The sequence below is a fragment of the Onychomys torridus genome, chromosome 13 (assembly GCF_903995425.1).
Source record: "Onychomys torridus chromosome 13, mOncTor1.1, whole genome shotgun sequence".
NCBI classification, from domain to species: domain Eukaryota; kingdom Metazoa; phylum Chordata; class Mammalia; order Rodentia; family Cricetidae; genus Onychomys; species Onychomys torridus.
In genome coordinates, this window is record NC_050455.1 from 14,563,458 (window position 1) to 14,586,180 (window position 22,723).

The window sequence follows — 22,723 nt, forward strand, 5'->3', positions numbered from 1 at the left end:
TTGATGAAATTGTTGTAAAATAAACAAATATCTATCATGCATGTCATAAAACTTTTAAATGAATTAAAAAATAAGGGCTGGAGAGATGGCTCAGAGGTTAAGAGCACCGACTGCTCTTCCAGAGGTCTTGAGTTCAATTTCCAGCAACCACATGGTGGTTCACAACCATCTGTAATGAGATCTGGGACCCTCTTCTGTATACATAATAAATAAATAAATAAATCTAAAAGAAAGAAAAAATAAATAGATTTATTCATATTTTATGAATTTGAAATGGTACCCCAGAATTTGCTTCATCTGAGTAGTGTGTGTGTGTGTGTGTGTGTGTGTGTGTGTGTGTGTGTGGTGCAGGTGCAGGTGCAGTTCACAAGTGTGTATGAGCACTTACTAAGAGCATACCTGTGGTTCTTCAGGCACCACTTACCTTGTTTATTTGAGACAGGGTCTCTTGTCACCCTGGCACTTGTGGATTAGACAGGATGGCTCTCCAGAGTGCCCCAAGGATCCACCTGCTTCTGCTTTCCTGCTGGAGGCATCACAAGCATGGTTTCTGGAGATCAAAGTCAGATTCCCAAGCTTTCATGGCAAGTACTTTACCAGCTGAGCTCTGGCCCCATCTCATGTCCCTTTCACTTTTGAAGGAGTAGATAGGTGTGGGCTGGCCTTATCTGAAATACCTGCTATTGGCCATTCCTACTTCAGTCTTGTGATTTTATAATGTTGCATTCACTATCTTCACCAAGAGGTCATTTTGCACAATCCTAGGTTTCATGAGATGCACCTGCAGAAGGAAGTGTTGGCACAATGACCCCATTTAACTGGCGATTGGTGTTGCCCAAGTGCTAGTCCATGAAGTTGTCCTAATCATCCCTTTGCCAGCCGTGTGCCATTGGCTTGCTGCCCATACCCTTACCCCATAGTGAGGCTGATAACCTTTTGACCTCTGCCAATCTGATCAGCAAATCCTAGTATCTCCACCTTATCTGAGTTTGTCTTTGGTCTTCAGGAGGGTGGGGCTGCAAGGGTGGCTGCTACTCTCTATCTTCTCTGAACCTTTACTAATGAGTCTAGGCTGCGGGCAGTGGAGCATTATGGGAAAGAAAGGTAAGGGCTCACCTTTCCTGGAAACACTCAGCTTCCAGAACACAGTGTGAATGAGTGAGAAACTGCTGTGTCATTGTTTGTCACAAAGGTCTGCTGCGTGCTGGTAAGAGGGCTGCTTATCAGGTAGGCTCCGCAGGCCCCTGTGCTTATAATAAAAAACATACATTAAGAAATCCAGGGGTATGAGCTGTGCTGAAAGATGTTGAGACAGGTGGGTGTGGTGCTGCACACCTGAAATCCCAGCTCTGGGAAGGTGGAGGCAGGAGGATCAAGAATTCAAAGGCATCTGTTGACTACATAGAGGATTTGAGGCAGCATGGGATACGTGAAGTCCTGCCTCAAAAACAAATAAACAGAAACAACCTCAGCTTTATTTGTGATTTTTTTTTTCCCTAGGAACTGTCTACCTTGACCATGCAGGAGCCACCTTGTTTCCCCAGAGCCAGCTCACAAACTTCACCAAGGATCTCATGGAAAACATCTATGGTAAGGAACACCACACACACAGATTTTAGCCAACTACGCACAGCTGGTTAACCAATTAACTTGTGTTTAATCATGTTGGATTCATGGAGTCCATGGGGAATACATGAAGCAAAACCAGGCACATGCCAGATGGGGGATCAGGCCAACACCCTGGGTTATTCACATGTCATACACCTGTGTCTGAAGTAGAAAGCTCCGGCTCAGGGGCAGGGCCACTTCTGGAATGGGTTGGTGTTAGGAAGAGAATTTAAGTTTGAAAGTGAACTGTTTGGTGGTAGTAAACCACTGTACCATGCAGAGGGTAGGGGAGCCTGAAGAACGTTCATTCACTCCCTCTAGGCGTTCCCTGAGCCACTATAGTGTGTGGTTTGTAGTGCTATAACATCAGAAGAAAACATAGCTCCTTTCTTGGTGGAGTCCATGATCTGGTCTAGACCTAGAAGACAAGACCTTTGTTAAATGATCTTCAACTAAGTGTGCTTAGCAACTGTTCAAAAGGCTGTGCACAAAGGCGGCTGCCATTGTGGGCATCTACATTTGCAGAAAGACTCTGGGTGGAGTCTTCTCTTTGGCCTCAATGCTGTCTTAGATGTTCCTATGTCTCCCCAGGACATCTCGTCTCATGACATCTTGATTTACAGGTGAGCGAATGGAGTTCCCGAAAGGGCAAGTAACTAACCTAATGCTACACATTTGGAAAGTTCTGGAGCTGGAGGTACAGGGCCACAGGAGCTATATCTCTAGGTGATTTGGCTCCAGGGCCTAAGTCCAGGTCTTCCCACCCCAAGATGCTCTTGTTCACAAGTCCTGTTATGCTGCAGTTATGCACAGAGGTTTGAATCGTCCTTCACTCTGGGCAGTCAGGAGATCTTTAAATCTGAGAAAGCCACGGAGAAGGTGCCACTGAGGGATTTTATCTAGATTTGCATCTCTGATTTGCCAAGAGACCTGAAATTCTCCTTCTGCAACTTTAACAAAAGCCATAATTGTGGGAAAGCAGTTAGCCTGAGAGATGGTAGCTTCAAGATCCAGGTGGTCATAAAGACACAGGGTTTAAAACTGACCTGAGGGAAAAAGACAACAAGAGTGTGTGCTAAGTCCCACAGGCTGCTAGCTGATGGGGAAGGAACGTGTGGTAGCTGCTGCAGTGGCCATATTCAGCGTGACCCTTTAATGTAGTGAGGGAAGAAGAATATAAAGCTAACAGGCTAAGTCTGCATCAGTGTGCATGACTTGTCCTTCTCTGGGAATGTGGATACCTGGCTGGGCAGGTCAGGCCTTTCTAGAAATCAGTGTTCAAATTATTTATTTGTTTTTCAGTTGGTTCGACCAAATACTGGACAAAAACAAAAACAAAAACAAACCAAACAAAAACAAAAAACCCAAAAAACAAAAACAAAACAAAACAAAAAACAAAAAAACTTAAAAGAGGAAGGGCTTATTTTTTCCTGACAGTTCAAAGGGTTACAGTCCATCATGGCCAGGAGGACATCAGGTCACATCTCTGTTGTAGTCAGGAAGCAGAGAGAAAAGACATGGACGGGGCTGTGAAGCCTCAAGGCCTACTCCCATTGACTCACTTCCTCTTGCAAGGATCTACCTCCTAACGGTTCTGCAACTTTCCAAAACAGCATTACCAGCTAGGGACCATGAGGCTAAGAGGGACATTTCATGTTCAAGTCACCATGGGACTCATGTCTAAAACAAGTCTTGAGGGAGATCATGACACCTGGGGACACCTGGGGGAAAACAAAGAAGAGGAAGACTTTCCTCAAGGTCAATGAAAGGAAAGGTGAGGTTTGGTGAGCCTGTAGTGTTGAGACAAGGTGGCAGGGACTGTTCATGCTGGCCCCCTTCAATACTTGCAGGAGGAGGATGTGTTTCTGCAGAGACAGAGCTTGCAGAGGTAGTGGGAATGACAGAGGACTAATTCAGTGGAGGTGTGGTTCTGTCTGGTGGCCGGAGGAGAGAATGCCTCCTAAGGTTGTACCCTTGGTTCTGTAGAGTTAATGGACAGAGTCCCTGGCCACCTGAGCAGAGCTTGCAGAGAAAGTCTTGGGGCCACCTGGCTGTCTCTGAGTTGATTGCCTGTCCCCAAATCTAGGTGCCATTTTGTTTTACAAATAAACAGAGTGGTTTTCTTATTTAAGAGCTCTATTGAGTTATAGTTTACACATTATAACATTCACATAATTCATTTGGGCAATTCAGTGATTTTTTTCAAAAAATAATTTAAATTGTTTTATTATTTTAAGAATGTGGGTGCATTGTTTGCATGTATGTCTGTGCCCAACTTTTGTGCATTGTACTCAGAGACCAGGAGAGTCCAGAAGAGGGGGTCAGGTCCCTCAGAACTAGAGTTACAGATGGTTATGAGCTGCCATTTGGATGCTGGGAATTGAACCTAGGTCTTCTGGAAGAGCAGTCAGTGCTCTCAAGCACTAAGCGGAATCTCTAGGCCCTTCAGTAATTCTAAAGTTTTTCTGGTGAGTGGTTCAACCACCACTATGAGTCTGATAGATGTTCTCATTTCTCCGTGAGATCCCCCAACCTTTCATAGTTAAGCCCACTAACTCATCACTTTCTCTTTCTCTCTACTACCCTCAGTGGACAGTTCCTATACATGAAATCACACAGCACGTAGCTTCTTAGGACCAGAGTCATTTTCTTACTACATTTTAAAAATAATATTTTATCAGGATATATTGATCATGCATAGTCACGGGTTTCATTATGGCATTTTCACTTATGGATATATAATGTGTGCTGATCATAATGACCCTATGACCTTCTCCTGTCCCCTTCACACTTCTGCAGACTCCCTCCTTCTTCTCAACTAGTCCCTTTCAACTTCTGTGTTTTTTGAGGGTTGGGGTATGAGCCAGTGAGTTTACTTAGGGTTGCTTATAGGAGAATGGTTGAAAGATTATTTATGGGACCATGGGCAACTTACCAATGACTATTTCATCGAAGAAAATGTCTCTCCTTCCCCCACTGACCATCAACTGTGTATAGGTATTCGGGGATGGCTAGGTCCTTATGAGCCCCTATGCTGCTGCATGATGGAATGCTGATAGTCCCAATCATGTGCAGCTCTTACGCTGGTAATCACAGATGTTATGCGTTCAAGGAAGCAATGCCATGCCTAGGAGACAGCATTCTAGAACACTCTTCCTCTGGCTCTCACCTTCCTTCTGTTCCCATTTCCATGATGTTTCCTGAGCCTTGGAAGGGTGATGTAGCTGTCCTATTTGTGACTGAACACTCAGCAGTCACTTGTCCTCAGCACTTAGACAAGTTACGTGTTTCTGCAGTAATTGCTACCAACTGGGGGGAAAAAGCGTTTCTGACCAAAACTGAGAGTATCATTAATCTAGGGGAATAAATATTAATATTTAGAAGGCAGCTTAATAGACACACTGTGTCTGTTGATCAGAATAACAACAACAGGTTCCCTACTAGGGCCTGTGACATCCCTAGCCATAGGCTTTTGATTAGGTTTGCAAACCTGATGCGAACTCCCTGACTTGGCCTCAATTAGAAGGCATTTGGTTGCCTTCATAGTAGTTATATCACTATTGAGTGGTGGCCATAATTTTTCACCCAGGAGCCTGCACAATACTTTCTTTCTATGCTATAAAAAGCTTAGCCTGTTTTTGATGTTCATTTCAGCCACAGCCTGTAGTTTTTTCTTTTTTATTGCCAAATAGTTGCCTACTGTAGGGATTGCTGTATTTTGCCTGTCTGTTCACAGTCACTGACCATTTCTGCTTCTTCTAGAGTTTGGCTTTATGAATAGAGCTGGTATGAACATTTGTGCAGTCTGTATGGATATAAGCATTTATTCCTTTTGAGTAGGTACCAAGAGTGGAATTGCTGGACCATATGGGACTTTTATGTTTTAAGTTCTTGAAAAATGGAGGGAGAGCTTTGAAAGGAACCCAGGGAGAGAGCACATTATGTCACTTAAAGCTTTGTCTCTGTGACCTGCTAGGTAATCCTCACAGCCAGAACATCACCAGCAAGCTCACCCATGACACTGTGGAGCAGGTCCGCTACAGGTGAGCTTGAGGGATGCCCACACCTGAGATGGCTATACATAGGTGGATGGACTTCCTAGTAGAGGCCTGTATCCCATAGAACTTCTGAGGGGGTTTCAGAAAGAGTTCAGCTAAACAGCAATGCATGAATGACAATAACCAGGAGGTCAGAAGACGGAGGGTGAGAGTGAGCACAGTATGGATTGAGGAACACAAGATGGCAGCTCTGAGTGGGTGCTGGAGTGGAAGGATTGGCCCAGGTTCCCAGTTATGTCTTCAGAAAGAATCACCACTTTCTGGCTTTCCTTTTCATGGATTGTTTTATTAGGCATTTTAATTTATTCATAGAACCATTATCACTTTGAGACAGGGGGTCTAGTAGCTCACCTCTAGATCTCATTTGTAGCAGTGCTGGCCATGAACTCCTAATCCTCTGCCTCCGCTTTTCAAATGCTGGAATTGCAGGTGTGTACCACTATGCTCAACTACCCCAAATTATTTTCACTAGTTTTTGCATGTTAGAGTATTCTTTAATTGTTCTCCCTGAATAATAACTAGTTTCTGATACATAATCTCCACATAAATCAATAATATTCAAATTACTTCAAATTTGAAAGTGATATCAGTTTTGGATCAGCTTACCAGTAGTAAAAGCAATGTAAAACAGGCTGCTGACTTAAAATTCATTGTGATAGTGGGTGGAGATATGACTCAGAGGTTAAGAGTGCTGACTACTCTTGCAGAGGACCCAGGTTTGGTTCCCAGCACCCACAAGGCGGCTCATAACTGATATAATGAATTCTTGGGGATCTGATGCCTTCTGTCTTTCATGGCCACCTGAACACACATGGTGCACATACATATACTCAGGCACACAATAAAAATAATAAATGAATAAATATATCTTAAAAATTAATTGTGATAGAGTAGGGGGAATACAAAGTTGAAGGTGTTTTCAAATAATTTTCAGGTTGTTATAGATTTAAAACATTTTTTAGATTTATTTATTTGATGTGTGTGTTTTACTCACATGTATATATGTACATTATGTTCATGCCTTATGCACACAAAGGTCAGAAGGGAGTGTTAGGACACTTGGAACTGGAATTACAGATGGTTGTGAGCTACCAGGTGGGTGCTGGGAAGTGAACCTGGGTCTTCTACAGAAGCAAGAACAAATGCTGAGTCATCTTTTCAGTTCCTGTATAGATTGAAAAAAAATGTAATTTATTTATTAAGAAGGTCTAGGGTTGGGCATTTAGTGCAGTGGTAGAGCGCTTGCCTAGCAAGCGCAAGGCCCTGGGTTCAGTCCTCAGCTCAAAAAAAAAAAAAAAAAAAAAAAAAAGGTCTAGTCCTGTACCTGAGGTCTCTCTAGAGCTTACTATATATGGTAGAGATTGTTTTCCTTTTTTTGAGACAGGGTCTTGTGTATCTTGGACTGGCTCTGAACTCACTAGATTGCTGAGGCTGTCCTTGAACTTATCATCTTCCTGCCGCCATCTCCTGCTCTCTGGGAATGCAGGATACAGTACCACCTTAGGTTTATGAAATACTTGGGACTGAACACAAGCTGCTTGAGTTTTAGGCACACTTCAGCCTCAGCCCTATGTTGTAGGTTTCTGCTGTGTCCACGCAGAGATGGGACCCTAGAGGCAAGAAGTTTAAATGTGATCTTTGCAAGAATTCAAGGTTATCCTTAGCTAAATAGAAAGTTCAAGGCCAGCCTATAATGTCTGACTCCCTCTGCCCTGTCTTAACTACACAACTGTGGCTAAGCATCCCTGGAAGGTAGAGATGCCCTGTTAGGTAGACCTAAGGTAACTTGGAAATATTCTGGGTAGTGAGCAGAGACCCAGCTGTGTCACTGTGCTTCTTTCCAGGATCCTGACTCACTTTCACACCACCCCAGAGGACTACATCGTGATCTTCACATCTGGGAGCACAGCTGCTCTCAGACTAGTGGCAGAGGCATTTCCGTGGGTGTCCCGGGATCCAGAGAATGGTGGGAGTCATTTCTGTTACCTCACTGACAACCACACCTCTGTGGTGGGAATGAGGAAGGTGGCTGCAGCCATGAATGTCACATCCACCCCAGTCAAGCCAGAGGACATGTGGTCAGTGGAGGACAGGGGTGCTGGAGCCTGTGACCCTGACTGTCAGCTTCCACACCTCTTCTGTTACCCAGCTCAGAGTAACTTTTCAGGCACCAGATACCCACTGTCATGGATAGAAGAGGTCAAGTCTGGGCTGAGGAGGCCCGTGAATGCGCCTGGGAGGTGGTTCGTCCTGCTCGATGCAGCCTCTTATGTCAGCACCTCCCCCTTGGACCTGTCCGCTCACCAGCCTGACTTTGTCCCCATCTCCTTCTATAAGATCTTTGGGCTCCCCACAGGCCTGGGTGCGCTGCTGGTCAGTAAGCACGTGGCTCCTCTGCTGAGGAAAGGCTACTTCGGAGGAGGAACTGCAGCTGCCTACCTTGCAGGAGAGGACTTTTACATCCCGAGGCCGTCGGTGGCAGAAAGGTAACCTTGCCTGTGGCATGCCCTGTGTCCTTCACTTAGGCCGGCTGGCATGCATGACCTATAAGATTGTGCAAGCGGGACCCAGGTCTGGAACCCAGGTCAAGGGAGTTTGATGTCACCGATAGGACACTCGGGGTGGGGCTCAGATCTGGGAGTCAGAGATCAGCTGGAGTGTGTCAGGGGTGACTCTGAACTCTGTCCTGTCCATACGTAGCTTCTTCACCTGGGTGGAGGAGGGGATCTGCAGGTAACAGCTTCAGAGGAAGGTGTGAAAAGCCTGCAGGGTAGGAAGAACAGTGGATGCAGGGTAGGAAGAGCAGTGGATGCAGGGTAGGAAGGAACAGTGGATGCAGGGTAGGAAGAAACAGTGATGCAGGGTAGGAAGAACAGTTGATGCAGGGTAGGAAGAACAGTGGAGCAGGAGGAAGAGCAGTGGATGCAGGGTAGGAAGAGCAGTGGATGGCAGGGTAGGAAGAGCAGTGGATGCAGGGTAGGAAGAGCAGTGAGATGCCAGGTAGAAGAGCAGTGGATGCCAGGGTTAGGCAAGAGCAGTGGATGCAGGGTAGGAAGAACAGTGGATGCAGGGTAGGAAGAACAGTGGATGCAGGGTAGGAAGAGCAGTGGATGCAGGGTAGGAAGAACAGTGGATGCAGGGTAGGAAGAACAGTGGATGCAGGGTAGGAAGAGCAGTGGATGCAGGGTAGGAAGAGCAGTGGATGCAGGGTAGGAAGAGCAGTGGATGCAGGGTAGGAAGAGCAGTGGATGCAGGGTAGGAAGAGCAGTGGATGCAGGGTAGGAAGAACAGTGGATGCAGGGTAGGAAGAGCAGTGGATGCAGGGTAGGAAGAGCAGTGGATGCAGGGCTCTGGCCTCAGAGCACTGGGAAGAAATGACAGTGAGAAACAGTGAACTTCAAAGACGATAGTCTGAAACACATTCACAGCACACTCACTTTCCCAGCAGCTGGAGTGAACCCTGCTCTGCTCCTCAGCAGGAATTAACTGAACCCAAAGCCAAAACCTAGGGAGCAATGTTGGTGGCAACAAAAACATCGAGAGTCAGGCTGCTACTTGCCTTCCAGGTCTGAGGCCTTTCCCCTAGGCTGTAGGGCAGGCTGTGTGGCTCTTGCTGAGTATCTCCCTGAGGGGGGAAGGTGGGACCCAGAATGTTGTAAGAGGCCAACATGGCCACTGACCAAGGACATGCTGTGGATTTGGGGTAGAGAACTAGTTACCTACTTGGTGCCTGAGAAGGCCTGAGGGGAAGGTGACTCAGATTCCTGGCCCATGCCCAGCATCCAGGTGCAGATTTAGGGTCCCACTCTGGTGGTAGAGTCAGGGTTAGTTATACAGCATGTTACTGGCCTACAAGGATATGGAATCGTTCCCTGCATAGTAGCTGTGGCTGCATATGACTTGACCACTCCAAAAATTATGCTCTTTTAAATGGGTACCAGAACATATAGGAGGCAATTGGAAATATCTGCCATTTAGGACTTCTCCAGAGTGAATATTCTAATACAAAATTGTGAGCCTGTGTGGTGACACATTCTTGTCATTCTAGCCCTTGGGAAGTAGAGGCAGGAGGATTTCAGTTCAGGGTTATCCTTAGCTACATAGAGAATTTGAGGCCAGCCAGGGCAATAGAAAGCCCTATCTCAAAAGAACAAACAAAACAAAATAAAACTACCCTCCAAAAACAAGCAAGCAAGCTAATAAACTCTCCCTACCCCTAAACTAGGAATGCTAATGTAAAACCTTTTGAACCCAAGTATAGTAAGTAGTTAATTATTTAGACTAACTAAGTGAGAAAAAAATAGCATTTGTGATACAATGTGTCTTAGTTACTGTTCTATTGGTGTGAAGGGACACCATGACCAAGGCAGCTTATAGAAGAAAGCATTTAGTTGGGGCTTGCTTTACAGTTTCAGAGGGCTAGTTCATGATTATCATGGTGGGATGCATGGTGGCAGGCAAGCAGGCATGGCACAGGAGCAGTAGGTGAGAGCTTACATCTTATCTACAAGCACTCAACAGAAAGAAAATGAGACTGGGCCTGGCTTTGGACACCTCAAAACCCACCCCCAGTGACATACCTCCTTCAATGAGGCCATACCTCCTAGTCCTTTCCAAACAGCTCCACCAACTGGGGGCCAAGCATTCAAACATAGGTGCCTATGGGGCCATTCTCATTCAAAGTACTACACAATGTGAATTAAAAACAGGACAAAGACACACTATGACTTAATTTGGTGTCTGAGATAGGGTTTTAATTCTGTGAAGAGACACCATGACCACGACAACTCTTATAAAGGAAAACATTTCATTGGGACTATCTTCCAGTTCAGAGGTTTAGTCCATTATCATCATGGCAGGAAACATGGCATCACATAGGCAGACATGGTGCTGGAGAGAGTTCTACATCTGGATCCGCAGGCAGCAGGAAGTGTCAGTGACACACTGCCAGGTTTGAGCTTCTGAGACCTCAAAGCCCACCCTCTATTGACACACCTCCTCCAACAAAGCCACACCTACTCCAACAAGGCCACACCTCCTAATAGCACCACTCTCTATGGGTTTATGGGAGCCATTTTTATTCAGATCACCACATCTGGCTAAGTAGGGGATCAGAAGGGCTGGAGAAATGGTACAGTTCAAGGGGGCAGATATCGGAGGGCTGGGCTGGATCAGACCACATTCTTTTGATTCGGATGGAGTTCTTCTAGCCAGAGCATACCTAGATGTTCAGAGAGCAGACGGTATTACTTGCCTTTTTAAGCCCATTATCTTTGAAAGCCGTAGAGTAGAGCTGGAAATGAAAAGTTCAGTACATTATTTATTACGTGGAGCTGTTTACCGAGCAAGAGAAACATGAGGCACAACAGAACCCACTGTAAGAGTTTATTAGGGAGAGTAAAGAGGGGGTGTGGAATAGACCTACTGGAAGTGAATGGTGTGAGAGAAGGGGGTGGGGAAACAGATGGAATCTGCTTTTTCGGGTCCCCCTGAGCATGTGCATATGGGGCTAGGCAGCTACTCCACGTCTGTGCATGTGGTCACACTGCCCGCAAATTATGAGATCATGTGGACTTTGATCTAGGTGTATGAGAACCAATAAAACCTGTAGGGTCACCTTTGTGGCTGCCTTCTGTTGGTGATCCTGTTGCAGAAGATATTTGATCAAGAGACGGATTAGTCAAAAATTCAGTCTCAAGGACATTGATGGGACCCTAGTCATATTTATTGTGCCATTTGAAGTCTTTCTGGTGATGCATTAGCAACATTGTAGAGGGGTGAGGCAATTGCTTTATATCTAGGGTCACATGCCAGTGATGAAATGACCTTTACTAATGCCACAGTAGTGGAGCAAATCATACATTACTCCTCTGAAGCTTCTTCTTTGGCCAAAGTCTCCTGTTCTGTTGCCAGATGCACATCTCTGAGGGTATCCATATCAGTGTGGTGGTATTCTGGGGAAAAATGTAAGCATACCCTCACCCCTGGGTTAATAGAAGAGCAGAGTGTTGCCATTGAAGGGTGGTGGGATCCCTTCAATCCACCAAGGGCAATGGTGTCTCCTGAGACAAGTAAATAGGTGTGTTGTCCAATTTGGGCTTGTGTGACATGGTTAATATATGGTTCTCAACCCATGAGCATCTTGAGAGAAACAGCAATGTTATACTGTATATTAAAATGAGCCTGAGCCTTGGCCTGGTCATTATAGGCAGCTCACCAATTAAGGAAGACTGCAGGCTCCAACACAGCCTTTATTAAATAGTGACAGTCATAATAAGTCTCTAAATGCATTGCCCATTGCCATATAACTTACTAAAAATACAGCAAATCGCCCACTGTAGGAAGTCTGAGTAGTTTGAAAGGCTGCAGAGCTGGTTAGGGCCAGAGGCAGCCAGGCGGGTCTTGACATGCAAAACTCCTCCCATGGTGGGGAAATCCAGTTTTATAAGGCTACAGAAGGGAGCTATTAACAAACCATCACTCAGGCTATGCCTGGCTGCCCTCACCTAGCTCAGAATGCATGTGGATTGTGTTGGCCAAGACTTGACAGCTTGTTCCCTACAGGTTCGAAGATGGCACCATTTCATTTCTTGATGTAATAGCATTGAAACATGGATTTGATGCTCTGGAGCACCTCACAGGTCAGTGACATATTTACCTGAGTGGACTTGGCTTTTGTTGCCTGTGTCCTTGAGGGATCCCAGGTATAGGTATGGTGCTGGTGAAGGAGACAAGATCTATGTAAGGGATCAACATGTACCAAGTAGCTAGAATCTCTGTGCAGTGAAGTCAGATTCTAAATGTCTTCTGAGCACTCACGAGGGCTTGGGATAGTTGGATTTTACTTTTCCAGGCTTGGACAACCATATTATAACAGAGATCATTCCAGAGCCAAAGATTAATGGCTGTGTGTGGTGGAGGCATGGTCCTGGGTCCCTGGGCTAGGTGAGGTCTTATCAGCTCTTGCCTGTCTGGATTCTCTCTACAGCCCCACAGGGGAGCTGCTGACAAACCCATATTGCCCAATAATGGAGCAGATGCTCAGAAAGTGTATTCATCAGAGTTCTCTAGAAAAACAGAACTTACAGGATGAATCTCTCTCTGTATGAAAAAGGGGATTTATTAGAATGACTTACAGGCTGCAGTCCAGCTAATCCAGCAATGGCTGGCTGAGAAAGGAAGGTCCAAGAATCCCGTAGTTGCTCAGTCCACGAGGCTGGATGTCTCAGTTGATCTTCAGTATATGCGGAATTCTGAAGAAGTAGGCTGCAATGTTAGTGAAGGAATGGACTTGCTAGCAAGGGGAGAATAATCAGGCAAAGAGCAAAAGCCTCCTTCTTCCATGTCCTTATATAGGCTTCCAGCAGAAGGTGTGGCCCAGATTAATCCACCTCAAGATCTGGATTAGAAGTGGATCTTTCCACTTCAAATTAAGCAAAAATCCCTCAATGTCATGCCCTCCATTTTTGTATTTTAGGTAATTCCAGCTATAGTCAAGTTGACAACCAAGATTAGCTGTCACAGAAATATTGAATGCCTTTCCAGTCTGGCAAGCTGAGAGGACTAGGATTTAAATCCAGGTCTCATTCACACCTGACCTCAAGCTCCTGGCCACTCTTCCTTCCACCAGCTTTTGTCTGATTCACGCTCTTTCCTGACAAGAGCTCCCAGGGGCTGAGACACAGACAGATACCATTCCTCTTTCTATGGGGCTGGGCATGGAAGCATATGACTGGAGTAGATTATATCTGGTGAGCCAGGGATCACCTGGCGTGCTATGCTCTTGGGATATTTTTCTATACACATGGTACACAAACAAAACATAAAATAAAATTATTAAAAATGCATCAACTTTGTCATAAGGACAGCTATAGTTAAAGTTGTTAATTGGTGGTCAGGGTTGACCAGTTGTAAAAAGCATGTCTTAGACAGGAGCGAGTGACTTATGTGTGAAGTCCGTGTCTCTGTGTGCTTTTGTCTCTAGGTGGCATGGAGAACATACAACGGCACACCTTTGCTCTGGCACAGTACACCCACTCTGTCCTGTCTTCCCTCTCCTACCCCAACGGAGCCCCTGTGGTACGGATTTACAGTGATTCTGAGTTCAGCAGCCCTGATGTCCAGGGTCCAATCATCAATTTTAATGTGCTGGATGATGGTGGGAACATCACTGGCTACTCCCAGGTGGGATTTTCATTCTTTTTTTTTTTTTTTTTTTGGAGAGAGGTTTTCACTCTAGCCCAGGCTGACCTTGCACTCACAGCAACCCTCCTGTGTCTACCTCCCTAGTGCTGGATTTACAGGTGTTAGCTACTATACTTGGCTCAAGTCAGGAGGTCCAGCTTTCATCATACTTGCCCTTTTATACTAAAAATGTTCTTATCTAAACTTGGAAGTCTTTTTGACTCTTGACATTTCCTTTAAAATTCCCAGAAGGAGTTGTGAGAAAGCCCAGGCTCTGTGGGTGAGCCTCACTCAAAAGCATTTGTTTGTTTATATACATAGTCTCCTGTAGCCAAGGTTGGTGTAGAACTCACTGTATAGCCATGGATGACCTTGAACTCTTGATCTTTCTGCCTCCATGTCCTGTGTGTAGACATTAGACATACCCAACCATACTCAGCTCAGAGGCTTTACAGCTCTCATTGATATGCAATTCTGCTCAAGCTTGGCTGTGTATATCTTTAGCCTCCTTTATGTAGGTAGAGGAGAGAGGAGCAGAGAGCAGAAGACAACTTGCCCGAATGGGAAGACACCTAACCCCCCCCCCCCCTCTATATATATCACCAGGAATCCACCTAACTTCAAAGAATCCCCTTTTTCTGCCTTAGTCTATACATGCGATGACTTCAAAGGATTTGTGGGCTGGTTAAAGCTGTTTCTGTGATGCACCCTCTGCATGGACCTTTTTCCAATGGGGAAAGAAGGGAACTGATTTGCATGTAGGGAAGGGCTACATTTGGAACAGACTCAGTTATCAGTTATCGCTAGAAGATGCTGATCATTTTCCCTGAACGTCATAGAACATGTGCATCTTGATTACACTACAAGCAAAGTCTACTTCCTCGATACGCACTGTGGCATGATGCTACTCTGGAGGCTGAGGCTTGAGAATTCAAGCCCAGCATTTAGGAACAGTCAGTGCACACCCCATAGCCTCCAGGGGGCAGCAGAGAGTCATAACACCTGGACTGAGCAGCAATCCTAACTGAATCTGAAGTTGGAGAAATTAGAAAATGGACATAGATGACATATGACATCCACATGATGCTCATGATACAGGCTGTGAGCCAAGCTGGTGCTGCCTAGAACAGCACTTCACTGGGCCCTGCTCTGTGGTCAGACTCTGTGGTGACGAGTGTGAAGGAGCTGACAATAGCCCCAGCTCCACTCACTGTTACTCTTCTGAGGCTCTTAACTTAGACTTTGGTCTGGATTTGATATTTTCTCAAGCACACTTCTGTAATTTGATAAACTCTGATTTCCAGGACACTTTATAAAATGCTGAATAAACCTGTAGATCCTTACATCGGTTATTTTTCTCTCTTGATGATAAAATACCTGGCTAGAGCCCTTTCAAGGAGGGGGAAGATTCTCACTCATAGATTAAGTGGCATGGTCCAGCACTGAGACAAGGAAATGGTGGCTGACAGCCCCATGGTGGCAGGGGTATGTAATTGGGTGCCTCACCTCCTCACTGTTCAGCAGAGGGAGGAAGGGCTAAATTTTAACTTCAAAGGCCCACAAATTAGTGGCTTACTTCCTTCAGTGTGGCCCCACCTACCAATGTCCCACAACTTCCCAGAGCATCACCAACAGCTGGGGGCATGTGAGCCCCTGGGGGTATCTTTTACATCTGTGACATAAGAGCCATGAATTTTAGAGGAAGGTCTAGACTTAGGTCACCTACCATCTTTTTGCTAAGAAAGAGAGGATCAATGCTGTTCCAGAATTCTGTTCCAGGCAATCATAGTGAAACTAGACATTTCTGACACTGATTCCATGTCACCTTTATCCTCAGGTTGACAAAATGGCCAGCCTGTACAACATCTACCTGAGGACTGGCTGCTTCTGTAACTTGGGGGCCTGCCAGAGGCACCTGGGGCTAAGCGATGAGATGGTTAAGAAACATTTTCAGGTCAGTACAAGACCCTGTAGCCCACACAGAGTGAATTCAGAAAGACTGTGTGGTGGCTGGTCATGAGGCTGCTTCTTCAGGCTCATGTTGCCAGGACCATTCCGTGGTTGGACCACAAAGAAAAGGAGTTGATAAAGTACAAAGTGCTTGAAGTTATTAGCTCTGTGGCAATATTTTATGATTCATATTTCACTCTGTGAGTAATTTTTTAATTACTCTATGTGTGTGTGTGTGTGTGTGTGTGTGTGTGTGTGTGTGTGTACACATGTGCTGCAGCATGTGTGTGAGGTCAGAAGGCAACTTGTTGAAGTTGGTTATCTCCTCCTACCACGCAGGTCCTGGAGATCAAATCTAGATTTGTAGGCTTTGGTGCCAAGTGTCTTTACCCAGTGAATTGTCTCACTGGCCTGAGGTTAAAAATGTAACCAAAGAGGGCTGTTAGCAGGGACGTTTGGCTTCACACCCAATTCACTCCTCCTCACTCCTCCTCAGGTACAGCTTCCTAATGGAAGTTAGCCTCCCTCCAGGCTGGGAGTAGGTGGAACTCATCCATGGATCCAGGGGTACGGGCTCTCAGAATCCTCACCCTCCCTGTTTGTCCTGGGGTGGAGGTTTGTTCACTCTGGGTACATATGGCCTATTTTGAATTATTTTGCAAGAATAGTTTCTCACTGTGCTAAAACATCCAGTGTAAATGGCTCTCTTGGGAGGAGTTGCTTGCTTTGCTCATGATCTCAGGGGTTCAGTCAATAGTCACTTGGCCCTGGTGCTTGTGCAGAGCATTCTGGCAGTGGGAGTATGGCAGAGGAAAGGGGCTCACTAGGTAACTGACTGGACGGTAGGAAATATGTAAAATGAAAGGGCTCAAAGGTCCTCTCAGTGACCTACTTCCTCCAGCTGGGCCCCCCTCTTAGTATCTCCACAACCTCCCAGAACAGTGCCACCAGCTGGGGTCCAAGTGCCAAACCTTACTGGGGGGCTTTCCAGTTTCAAACCATAGCCAGTGGCAAAGAGTCCTGTGCATTTTGCAATAGTTGCTAGCTTGAGTTTCTTTTTTCTTGCCACTGAATGTGCACATGCTAAATCCCAGTTAACTATTATTATTATTATTTATGCATGATGTATGTGTGGATACACATGGCACATTACACATGTGGAAGTTGGAGAACAACATTGTACAGCTAGTTCTTTCCTTCCGTCTTTGCATAAATTCCAGGGTTCAAACTCAGGTGGTTACCAGGACTGGGCAGCAAGCCTCCTTAATCCACAAAACCATCTCTAGCCTCTGCACTAGATTTTATTTTAAAAAAGACAAGGGGCCTACTAGGGGATGTGACCCTTGGTAGGTTGAACATGCTCCAACGGAAAGTCATATATCTAAGAGTATATGGGCAGCATAAACTGTACTTGTTAAGGGTTTTTAAAAAAGGGGGGACACAAACTTAGTTGGGTAGGAAAGGGGAGTGTATCTGAGAGGAATGGGGGAGGGATATGATTATGGTCAACATATATTGCATGAAATTTTCAAAGAACTAATCAAAATGAGAAAAACATTGATCTCCATCTGAGAGAGAAAGGTAGAGGGAGAAGGAGAGGAGGGAGGGAGGGAGAGAGAGAGAGAGAGAGAGAGAGAGAGAGAGAGAGAGAGAGAGAAGGCATCGAGAGATGCCCAGAACGCAACTGCTTGCAGCTCTGGCCGTGGCTCTGGATGGTGATGGAAGGCCGTGTCACATCTCTGACTGGCCTAGACTAGGGCGGTGTCCCCAGCATCTAATGTACATACTTCCCATGACCTGTAACACCAGGCAGCTAGATTTGGAGATGGAGTACCTCCACCTTCCCCACTGTGGCAGGGGCAGTTGAGCTGACCTGGGCCTTCAAGGGCCCAAGGGCTGGTGCTGCGGCCTTTTTTCTCTCCAAGGGCTGCTGTCAGGATGCCAGCCTCCCTTTGATACTCAGAGAGGTTGTCTGGGAGTGGCCCGTGGGTGTTCTGCTCGGCCTGGGAAGACAGTAAAGTACAGCTCTTGGCGCTTCTGAAACATTAGCCTGTCTGTTGAGTCCTCTGGGAAAATGGTCTTCACGAAGCACTGCTGCTAATCTCTTTAAAGTCCCTAATGTTGGCATCAGCTCCACTTCACAGCTGATTAAGGTGAGACCCAGGCAGTGTGTCCCTGCTTCTGCAGCATAGGAATGGTTTTCCCAGGCACCTAGCAATTCTGCCTTCCTGACTTTATTTTAAAATAAGTAAAATTAATTTTTATAATATTTTTTTCCACTTTAACCACAAAGCACAAGTTTCCCTGGCTGACTTATCTGGCTAATTCTAGGCTGGTCATGTCTGTGGAGATGATGTCGACATCATAGATGGACGGCCCACGGGCTCTGTGAGGGTTTCCTTTGGATACATGTCCACACTAGAAGATGCCCAGGCCTTTCTCAGGTTCATCAGCACTATCTGCCTTCGCTCACCCGGTGACCAGGCTGTTCTTCAAGCCAACACCAGTGATACTGGAGCCTTATCCTCAGAGAGTGACTGCCACTCACCTTCAGAAGGCGCCTGCGCAGACCCTGCAGTTTGCAGTGATGTCTGTCCTGATGCAAATACCGTGGACTTGTGCCTGTCTCTGAGCGAAGCCAGCAGCACCCAGCAGGCCCTTCCAGAGAAAGCGGCAGGTATCCTGAATGGGGACCTTGTGCCCCACATCGTCACCAACATTTACCTCTACCCCATCAAATCCTGTGCAGCATTTGAGGTAAGGGCTTCACAGAAATGGCTGACCTGTTCATCGTTTCTCCCCGCCCCCGCCTTTTTAGAGACAGTGTATAGCACTTTTTTTCTCTTTTTGGCAAGAAGCGAAAAAGCCCGCAAAACTCAAATCAGAAGTCAGGATGTTGTGTTTTGAAGAGCCGTTTTTCTTCTACTTCTCTTGGTAGGGATGATTTTTTAAACATGACACTGCTTCCCAGGACCTCCAGAGGATCCTGTTGCTGTGTGCATATGGGTGCATGTGTGTATGGAAGTGTGAGTACATGTGTATACATGCACATGGAAGCCAAAGGATGATGTTAGGTATCATTCCTTGGGTGCCTTCACCTTGCTTTTTGAGACTGAGCCTCTTACTAGCTTGGATCTCTCTTAGTAGGCTTAATGACTGGCCAGCTGGACCGGGTCATTTTCCTGTCTTCATCTCCCTAGTGATGGGCTTACAACTACATGTCACCACACCTAACATTTTCCTGGGGACCTAACTCAGTCCGTTTGCACAGCAAATACCTCACCAGCTAAGCCGTCCCTCCAGCCTAGGCCTAATTGCCTGTGACTGTAGCTGGAGGGATGCCCTGGCTCTTTGCTGAAACACTTGACATCTCTTGTTTCATTTGACTCATACAATGGTTACATGAGAGGCGTAGTGACATTATCCCTAGGTCATCATCAGGAGGCCTGACGGGATGGAGGTTAAACACCTTGTCTAGGCCACCTGCAAGAGTCAGTATTTGGGTCTGCTGAGCCAGGTTCATGCCCTCATGTGGTTTCTCTGCTCTGTCTTCCCCATGGAAATAAATTGCAATGGGTCATTTTGACCCACACATTTTACGTCAATGGAATCAACCAATGATGACACCCAAATATTAGGAAAAACTGCAGGTGTAACGAAACTCCATAAGCAACCCGAGTATCACAGAGCACTTACATTGAGCCAGGCAGTGTAGGTCACTAAGAGATGGAACAGTTTACAGGGAGATGTGCGTAGGTTCTCTGCAAACATTACAGTTTAATAAGAAGGATTTGAGCATCTACAGACCTGCGTGTTTTTTAGGGACTCCTGGAAGTAATTTCTTGCAGATACTGAATTTTGTCACACACCTACAAACAATGCTGTTATGGTGGTCCTTGCATTGGGGGACAGGAGGCTTGCCTTGGATGGCAGCTAGCCTTAGTTACTTAAAAGATGGTCTTCCTTGTGGCCAACCTGAGGGTGCCAAGATCTCAGACTCCCGAGTCTCTGGGATGGCACAGTCTCTGGCTCCTCCTCAGACATATAGAGATCAAGGCTGTTTATTGGCCTGCTCTCTAGGTGGCTCTGCGGGAGCCTGGATGTAAAATGTTTCTCTCAGGCTCATGTGTTTGAACAGTTCGTCCCCACTTGGTGACGCTGTTTTGTAGGATCTTCGGGAGGTGGATCCGAGATGGAGGAAGTGGGTCTTGAGATCTACAGCTTGAATCTGCCTCTGTCCTTCCACTGCTTCCTGGTCTGTGGAGATGTGAACGAGCAGCTGCAGCCTTCTGCCACCACAGGCTCAAGCTGTCCCCACCACCATGCCTTCCCCACGGTGATGGGCTGTACCCATTAACCCCCCCCCCCAGCCCAAACAAACTCCTCCTCTTTCAGTTGTCGCCCCCCCCCCCCCCCCCCCCCCCCCCCCCCCCCCCCCGTCAGGAACTCTTGTAGGCAGGACTCTGTTTTTGCAGAGGGGTTGTGTTCATAGGTCAAGCACAGGAGGAACACACCAGGACTCTGAGGCACGATAAGGGTTGAGTTTTTCCTTCAATCCATTCTCCAAGGAGGCTCACTCCTTTTGGTTGTGAATGGCATTGGAATACAAGATGCGGGCATACTCACATGCTTTATATTTAAATTCTGTACAAATATGAACAAAGCAAGTTTGCTGGTTAACTTTTATGACCAGCCTGATGTGAACTAGAATTCCCTGGGAAGAGGAAACATCAGTGAGGAATTATCTAGATCATGTTGGCCTGAGGGCATGTCTGTGGAGTGTTTTCTTGATTGTTCTTTGAGGTGGGAAGATAGATACACTCTGAATATGGGCAGAACCATATCATGGGCTGGGCCCTGAACTGTGTGAGAATGAAGGAAGCTGGCTGAGCAGGCAGCATGGGTGCATTTATTTCTCTCAGCTCTGACTGGATGTAATGTACACAATCTTCTCGAGCACCTGCCTCTGTGACTTCCCAGCAATGATGGGGCTGTGACATGGAATTGTAAACCAAATAAAACCTTTCCTCCCCAAAGTTGCTTTTGGCCAGGGTACTTGTCACAGTAATTGAAACCAGGACAGCAAGAAAACTTACAGATTTGAAGTGGGCCAATTCAGTGACCATTTCGTAATAGTCGCATGTAGTGTTAGGAGGTTCCCGGAGCAGCACCCACTGTAGTGGAAGGCTCTACAGAAAGCAGAATCTGTAGATGCCTATGGGGAGGGATGCTAGCCTTGGGGTAAAGCAGAGCATTGCTACTATAGATCCTGCACTTTGAATTTTTGCATGCACATGCCTTGCCTGGCCAGTGGTGAAGGGTGGAGACTGGTTCTGGGGACTGAAGGGAAGGCCTCTCATTCCCACAACATCTCCTTTGCAAAGCTCTCTCTGTTGTGTGTTTTCCTCATCTTTCAAGAGTATGCATTGAATCCATGAAGGCCATCTGTGTTTGTGTAATGATTGAGATGAGTGATTTTGAGGAGCCCTGGCCTAAATCCTCTACTTCTGCTTAGGTGACCAAGTGGCCTGTAGGGAACAAAGGGCTGCTGTATGACCGGAGCTGGATGATTGTGAATCACAACGGCGTTTGCCTGAGTCAGAAGCAGGAGCCACGGCTCTGTCTGATCCAGCCCTTCATAGACCTGCAGCAGAGGATCATGGTCATCAAAGCCAAAGGTGTGAAAAAGGTTCATTTCCACAGAGTGACCAATGGGGATACCTTTCATTCTCAGATTAGAAACCAAACCAAACAGTCTTCTCTTCTACCAAATGTTAACATTATTTTCAAAAGTCTGTGTTCTTTTTATTTCGGGAAAATTGTCAGAAGTGAAGGGATATAAGCCTGGGATCTTAGGGCTTGCATTCCTTTCTTTACCCATCATGCCTTGTATTTTAGGCTTTGGTTCTTTCCTGTTGGCTTTTAATCATCAGCCATCTACATATAGGAGAGTGTAGCCAGTTCTGCTCAGTGCACTGTTTATGATAATGGGAGTGTTCAGCATCTACACTGTATAGTTTGGCAGCCACTGGTCATATGTGGCATTGAATCCTCAAAATGTGGTCATAAGACACCAGAACTAAATTGCAAAACTTATCAAATTTCACTCCCTTTAAATAGCTACATGTGGCTTATGGCTACAGTGTTTGCCACCAGAGAGGTAGAAAATAATGTAACACACAACCTGCCATCCAATTTTAACAAAGTTTAACATTTGGCTTAATTTCTTAAGATTCTCTCTTTCCTATATTTCTTTTTGTTCTTCCTTTTAAAAGTCATGGTATGCATGTGTGAGTGCGGGTGCCCATGTGCTACAGCATGTATGTGGACATCACAGAACCACTTTTAGGGAGTCAATTCTCTCTTTCCTCTTTGTTTTTGAGAAAAGGCCTCTCTTGTTTCTACTGCTGTGCTGTGTACTTCAGGCTAGCTGGCCCTTGAACTTCTGATTCTCCTGTCTCTTATTCCTTGTAAGTATGCTGAGACTACACATGCATGCTACCTATCTAGCCTTTTATGTGTGTTCTTGGGATCAAACTCAGGTAATAATACACAATTATGTATTAGATACTTCTACTCACTGAGTCAATGGTTATGATGAAAACCATTATAATATATAATTCTCTACCCCTCTCCTGCATCTTATCCCTCCCCACTTATAACTTATAGAATATAATGACTGAACTTGCATGATATCCTAAATCCATGTCTTCCTGACCTTTTTTTTCTTGCCTGTGCTTTTTCTGGTTCTGTGGTTGAGTTTTTCTTAAACCAATAGGTCAGTATTTTAGACTTCCAAAGCGAATGCTGATATTGACCCTTTGTTCTACTGTACGAATTTTAGTACATGTACATATTTGGGCAACCACCCCACAGCATAAGTACAGAAGAACCCATCATCCCAGGGGAAATTTATGGAGCAA

At 45.8% G+C, this 22,723-nt stretch overlaps 1 protein-coding gene across 1 annotated transcript in view; it reads left to right on the forward strand.

Annotated features, from left to right (window-relative positions):
* The window catches only part of Mocos (molybdenum cofactor sulfurase), a 49,486-nt gene that overhangs the window by 4,518 nt on the left and 22,245 nt on the right, over window positions 1–22,723 (forward strand). Inside the window, 8 exon segments of the mRNA XM_036204245.1 lie at window positions 1,501–1,590; window positions 5,585–5,651; window positions 7,511–8,152; window positions 12,231–12,307; window positions 13,651–13,850; window positions 15,688–15,804; window positions 18,132–18,557; window positions 21,316–21,478. Coding sequence (XP_036060138.1) covers window positions 1,501–1,590; window positions 5,585–5,651; window positions 7,511–8,152; window positions 12,231–12,307; window positions 13,651–13,850; window positions 15,688–15,804; window positions 18,132–18,557; window positions 21,316–21,478 — 1,782 coding nt within the window.